We start from the raw sequence: 6,786 nt of genomic DNA on the forward strand, positions 1-6,786 counted from the left end.
TTTATGACTGAATTTAAAACCATAAAATTATTTTGGTGAGGATTTCATGGATGTTTTTGGAGTAAGAGAAGATGAAAATCATGCTGGATATTTTTAATGATTTTATCAGAGGTTGGTAGTTGGTGGAAAAGAAGTGTATGATGTGACGCATTTGGACGAGGTCCTTATTGACAAATTATTTGATGTGTTATGAATGATTGGGATGGTGTGTTTGATTATATTGGTGGTAGTCCAAAAGAGTGGATTAAGTTATGCATGGTTTCAATTGTGTAATCGATTGTGGATCACTAAATATTATTATAATTGTTGCGTCAATTGCATTATTACCATGTCATGCATCTATTGTAATATGTTGAAGGAGATAAGTCATAGGTCCGAAGGGGGACGATAGACTTATTCAGAACTCAGAAGGAGGAGTTCGGGATTCCGAAGGGGAAATCTGGTTCGTAAGAAAAATCAAATATTGAATTGGTACCACATGCATATGAGTCGTTGTTGTTGTCATGAGTCGCATAACATGAATGAATTATATGCATGAAATATGACTATGTGTGATGATGGTGTTGTAGTATGTGATGTTGATTATAATTTGGACGTGAGAATGTGATATGTTATTATGTATGATTGTGTAGATGTTGTATTCTATTTTATATTCTATGTTGTTATTATTGAAATGAATTTTCACCCCTTCCGTTTGAATGTTGCATTTACATGGATATCATGCAGATACTCAAGAGTAGAGACGTTGTTGTGAGTGGAAGTTAGCTCTTGAAGTTATATCTTTTAGTTTATGCTTGTTAGCTTTGGTTATGCTCTGATATGTAACACTTGGGAACGAATTATTTATTTTGTGTTGAAATTTCCTAAAATACAATGCATGCTCTCGTATTTATTTTATGTTTTTGTGTGATAGCACTTGGAGAAGACTCGCGAGTCAGTGCTTTTAATTTTGTTATGAAAATATTATAAGATTTTAAATTGGTATGTTTTTTTATTATGATTCTGATGCGAAGATATTCATATGAGTTGGATGTCGTGTAAACATCCTAAATGCAAATGTATGTAGTAAAATATTTTGTTGCAACCCGTGTTACGGAGCAACTATGATTGTTGTGAGTGACACCCTATGTGATTGTATTTTGTTAATTAAAATTTTTGATAATCACGCGTGGATTTTTAAGGTGTTACATTGTGGTATTGGAGCAGATCGGTCTGTCCGGCCAGGTTGTTTAATTATGTTTGTTCCCTACTATGCGACATGTGTGTGAAAATACTACCGATGTTTATTTTGTTTTTCATATTTCTTGAGGAGTCCATCATGGATTAGTCTTTCGATTTCTTTCTTGAGTTGGTAATAATCTTTAGTGTAGCGTACCTTGACTTTATGAAGTTTGCATAATCTTCTTGGTTCAAAACCCATTACATCTGCCTTTGAAGCACTCGCATAGGGATGTTGTACATCTGAAGAACCTCTCGTCAGATCTGTTCACAACGGGTAATCAGGGGTGTGAAATTCTTCGCCGTCTTGCCTACTCCCTTGAATACAATTTTGTCTTTTTTGGGAGAGGTATAATTACACTTCCTTTGGTGGTGTGAACCCTCGGCGTTAGGAACACGCTCTTTGACATCACTTGCCTTATTTTCACGTTGCTCTCTACGCTCTTTATATAACATTCTCCCTGGTGACCATTTCTGCAACGAAACACTGGCTTTTGCACGAGAGACTCGTTGAAGTGTCCCGTCTTGAGTTCATTTTAAAACGCCCCCACAAATATTTCTTTAATTGTTTGAGTTAAAATCAATACGAGAAGGAATGATAGGTTAATGACTTAAAATAAAAGTGAGAGGAAAAAACTTGGTGAAATTGGGAGAAAACCATTTTGTCTGGTTGGTGGAATTGATTTTAAATACTACTATGAGTACTTATGCAATTTTAACCAAAATAAGAATATTTTTCTCCACTAAATTACCTCAAGATAAGTTGTTGTCATGTATCATAATAAATCAAATAGTAAGCCATGAATGTGGCTCTCAGCTAGAATAATTATCAGACAAATATTGAGATTCTGGTATATCAAGAAAAAATGTTCTATTTTGGTGGTAAGAGAGATTCATCAAGTCCAATAAAAACTACAAACATGATTTGAAAATTGCAGAAAGGAAAGTGAATAAATGTCGACACAAAAAGCCTATACTGTACTTAACTTGATTGCATAATTACTTGATCATAGACTCATAGTAAACTTGATTACACAGATAAGTGAAGAAACAAACCAATTCAAGACATAACCAAAGAGAGGTGAAAGACTGTTTTATATGTCTAACATTGCACCTTAATATCACACTGTTAGTTCCTTTCTTACTTAAATTCAACCCATTAAAGTAAAAACAACAGATAATAATAATTTGAGAATGAACAAAAGGACCATATCATTTATTAACTCTTATCCATCCATTTGCATTTTGATGTCCGAAAACAAAAACTGAAAGAACACAGTAAATTACAAGCAGAACAAATGATAGAAGAAAACAGCTTTTCCAATGCCATAATACTCAAACTTAGTAGGATTCTGGTGTGTGGGCAATGAAACTGATGCATTGAACTTGACGAACGTTGTCGAAACCGATGATACGGACGAAAGCTTGGGGGTAAGCGGCAACAACTTCATCAAGCTCCTTCAAGACTTGAGAAGCATCAGTGGTACCAAACATAGGAAGCTTCCACATTGTCCAGTATCTTCCATCATAGTATCCTGGTGACTTGTTGTGCTCACGGTACACAAATCCTTTCTGCAACCAAGTTGTCAAAATCAACTCATTAGGGTTTCAAACAAATAGTATTTATAGAATCATTGAAAAAAGGAATGAATATGAAACCTCCAACTCAAATTCCAAGCAAGGAACCCATCCCTTCCTGAGAAGGTATTCAACTTCTTTCAACAACTGATCTCTGGTCAATGGTGGCAAATAGGAAAGAGTCTCAAACTTCTTCTTTCCAATTGGAGGCCACACCTAAATATTCAACAAAAGGGTTAACAAACTTATGTGCATTTTTGCCAATGAATCCATTAATACTATTCAAATAGCCTTCTAGTTCTCAAATATGTAAGCTATTTCGAACATAACTTTTTCCAAAATCTCTCATTTTATAAGCTATTTTGAACTTTTTGAAATGGAAAACTTTTATATACTAGAGCGCTATTTAGATTTAAAAAAAACTTAATTAGTTCCTTATGTATAAGCTATTTCTAAAACAAGGATAAAATAGACTAAAACTGTTTTCATATAAGCTATAAGTTATTTTCATAACCTAACCTGAAGAACATACAAAAATAAGTTGAAACCGTTTATGGACTTATCATAAGTTGTTTCTCTAACCTCTCTCAAGCGGTCTAATAAGTGCTTATGCCAATAGATACACCAAAATAAACCAATCAAACAGAACCAAAAAGTTTATACAAAGGAGATATATATTTTTCTGACCTGCATGCACTTTACTCTTCCACCATTGCTTGTAATGGAAGTAATGTCAGTGTTGACCTTCTTAACTGGGAATCCAGTCATGGATTTGAGGCCGCCGAATGGAGCCACCGCGGCCGATTGCACCGTAGAAGCACGGCTGACTGTAGTCACAGCTGAAGAGGATATCATAGAAGCCATTTTTCTCACTTCTGTATGAATTGCAAAGCTTCTGCTAAAACTTGCTATATATAATGTTTTTATTTATCTATTTCCAATATTATGGTCTTAATATTGTGGTACTTAGCTACTGCCTAGTACCAATCTTGTTAGATAGTGAAAATGATAAAGTTTGCAGCCATATTAACCACACAAGATTTGAAATTTTGTGTGCTAGCCTTATCATAAGCCACCAATAGGACAGTGCCATGTGGATATTACCTCACTGATCTTATCTTTTCATGTGAAGAGTGTAAATGTGTGATGGTGGTTATGTCGATATTTTTATTTTGTAAGAATTGTATCCATGAAAATTCAATTGTAGTATGTTGGCCTCATGGAATTTTGTGACTGTTACTTCACAAATATCTTTTATGTATGGGTAACATTTGTTCCTGTCCAAGCTTTTGGATCCTCGGGGAAGAAAAAAATAAATTAAATCAGAAAAACAAAATCAACTGTATGAACCCTCTATACTGATATTCTCTTTATCCCTTTTGTTGGATAATTGAGAATGTGACTCTGTCCTCAGAATTACATGAGAAACTTAAGTAAACTCATCTCTTTTCCGTTTTCAATATTTCTTTTATGTCTCAAAAAAGGTGAAGATGCTGTGATGGAATTTTACTGATTCTGGTCTCTGTCTGAATCACGACCCATTATAATCAGTGTCAAATGATCAAATAAAGGATCTCCAAGTTACTTGTATTTTATATCTTTAGTTGTTTTAGATTGGTATATAGTGTACTGGAAAGATTGATTTCACATAATCAAAATTAGGGCTAATAGCCAAGGAATAAAATATCATGAATGTCATAAGATGTGTCAAACTAGGCACAGTCTCAATTAGATAACCATATGACAGAAGAATAGGCAAAATAGTATCAAAAACTGCACCCTTAATTGAATTGAGTAAGCAACTGATTCAGAAAGATATGAACTCCTTACCAGGAGAAATCTGCATCCAATTTTCATATGGCACCAGACATAACATCATTCCCAAAATACTATCTTATTACCACTTCATCGTTCGAGCTGTTAAAAGCAGCTGGTCATTTTAGTCATACCGGTTGAATGTTTGGTTTATAAACATTGATTTGAGCACATGTGTGCCCCCACCCTCACCATTACTCAATTGATTATCAACCATCAACAGCATTTTATATCTCTTCACTATAATAAATTTGAAAGCAATCAACACATCTTATTTTAAGGAATAGCAACCAGTCAACAAAATTGAAAGAATGCAATGCACCACCTGATATATGGAAAGAACTCCCAAAACTGGGTAGAAATGAATAAACAAAAGTGATACTTCTAACTACAACAAAGATTTGTTCAACAAAATTGAGAAAAGAAGAATTCTTTGAATATCTTTCTGTTAACTATCAATAGAATGGCATGATAGGATTCAAATTGAAGATACGTCAGATTTACAATGAAGTTACCCTTGCACTCAAGGATATCCCAAATGAGCATTATCATTTCTCCCTAGAGCTATCTCTAATCACTAAATTTAATCATTCAAAAGCTGTCTTTTTTTCTCTACCTCGAGGACTATTTAAAGACTTTCTAAGAATAACCACAATAACAACTCTTAATAGCCACCTAACAAACTCATCTACTTACTAACTTCTAATTTACTTAATTCCAATCCTAACAAACTCCCATTTATTCTATGTCTAACATCACACCTGACAGATCCGGCTCCCCTGCAATCTCTATTTTGAATTATAAAATAGAAATCAAAATATGCATTCTTTTGGATCGTACTACCTTTGATAGAACAAACACATGTCTCGAATACGAGAACATGTGATCCCCTAACGAAGATCACTTCAGACAAAGATGACTTCAAATGATGGTAGAAGAATGGTAGCAGTATGGTCTGGTATTGATTCCAGATCAGAGCAGCAGCCTCACATTTAGCAAAGAGAAAATGTACACTCCATTTTAAAGAGTAATAGCACATACTATTCTCTGGTTTGGGGCCATGGCATGTTTAGGAACTAACCTTTAGATCTGTACTATGTAGCACTGACAGTAGAAGAACGCGTGTTCAAATACCGACATGTCTCTGTATCCAACACAGACACATGTCAGTGTCTATAACACAAACATGTGTGATTACATTCGGTCACTTCCATTTACTTAAACTATTACTGATGTCAATGTGCTAGTGTCGTGATTGGTGTCTGTGACTGCTTCATAGCTTCTAACTACAAATTGTAGGCTAAAAACCAATCTGGATAAAAAAAATCAGAAAACAGTGGTGATAAAGAGTAATTGATCCCAAACAGTATACATACTGCCGTTTGGAGTGTAAGGGAATTTGATAAACTCACGGGCCGTGGTTTTGGCTAAAGTTACACTTTGGAGCTTCAACAAAACCACAGCGTCGCCATGAATTCATCAAACTCATTATCACTCCAAACATGCCAGCATAGTTTGTCAAGAGACAAAATCCAGTTTTGTAAACAAGTAATCACACATGCCTGAAACTTAAATATACAAATCAAATATCAGATATACCCATTTCAGATTAAAGGCATTGCTTGATTAGTTATACACTTATCTAGTTCTTCTCAAACCTCAATGTTCATCATCCTCATTCTGCATGGAGACAAATTCTACAACCTGCACAAATTCATGACCATTTCAAAGTTCAAACACTAAAATCTGTTAGCCTCTCATTCAATAACAACAATAATAACAGACCATTTTATTACACAATATTGTTGTTTGCTCATACACAATAAGAACAAGCAGGTACACCACACAATATTGTTGTTTATTTTCCAAGTTCCAACCTCGTCAACCATTGATTGAAAGCTTGAAAATAAATAACGACAATAACTATTACTATCCCTCCCTCTCCTCTTTTCTTTTCCAACAACAATCAAAGTCTCAAAACAAAGCAAATAACCTAAATTATCATCAATTCACCATCACCAATATATATTGGTGTGGTGTCTGATACCGGACACACCTTCAATCTGAATTGCCGGTGCTACATAGTTCAAAGTTCAAAGTCTACATAGATTTTTGAGCTTCTAATTCAAATATTATTTTCACATACAATACCAATCAAATTCAAAGCAGAGCAAA

At 34.4% G+C, this 6,786-nt stretch overlaps 1 protein-coding gene across 1 annotated transcript; it reads right to left on the reverse strand.

The window, feature by feature from the left end:
* Positions 1-2,413: 2,413 nt before the first annotated feature.
* Positions 2,414-3,789, reverse strand: LOC127128738 (ribulose bisphosphate carboxylase small subunit, chloroplastic 3-like). Its single transcript, XM_051058119.1, has 3 exons — positions 3,484-3,789; positions 2,878-3,012; positions 2,414-2,790 (listed from the first exon to the last, which is right to left on the reverse strand). Exons 1-3 carry the CDS (start codon positions 3,658-3,660, stop codon positions 2,560-2,562), a joined length of 543 nt encoding a protein of 180 aa, XP_050914076.1. The 5' UTR covers positions 3,661-3,789; the 3' UTR covers positions 2,414-2,559.
* Between the last annotated feature and the right edge of the window lie 2,997 nt (positions 3,790-6,786).

The sequence above is a fragment of the Lathyrus oleraceus genome, chromosome 3 (assembly GCF_024323335.1).
Source record: "Lathyrus oleraceus cultivar Zhongwan6 chromosome 3, CAAS_Psat_ZW6_1.0, whole genome shotgun sequence".
In the NCBI taxonomy this organism is placed as follows: Eukaryota; Viridiplantae; Streptophyta; class Magnoliopsida; order Fabales; family Fabaceae; genus Lathyrus; species Lathyrus oleraceus.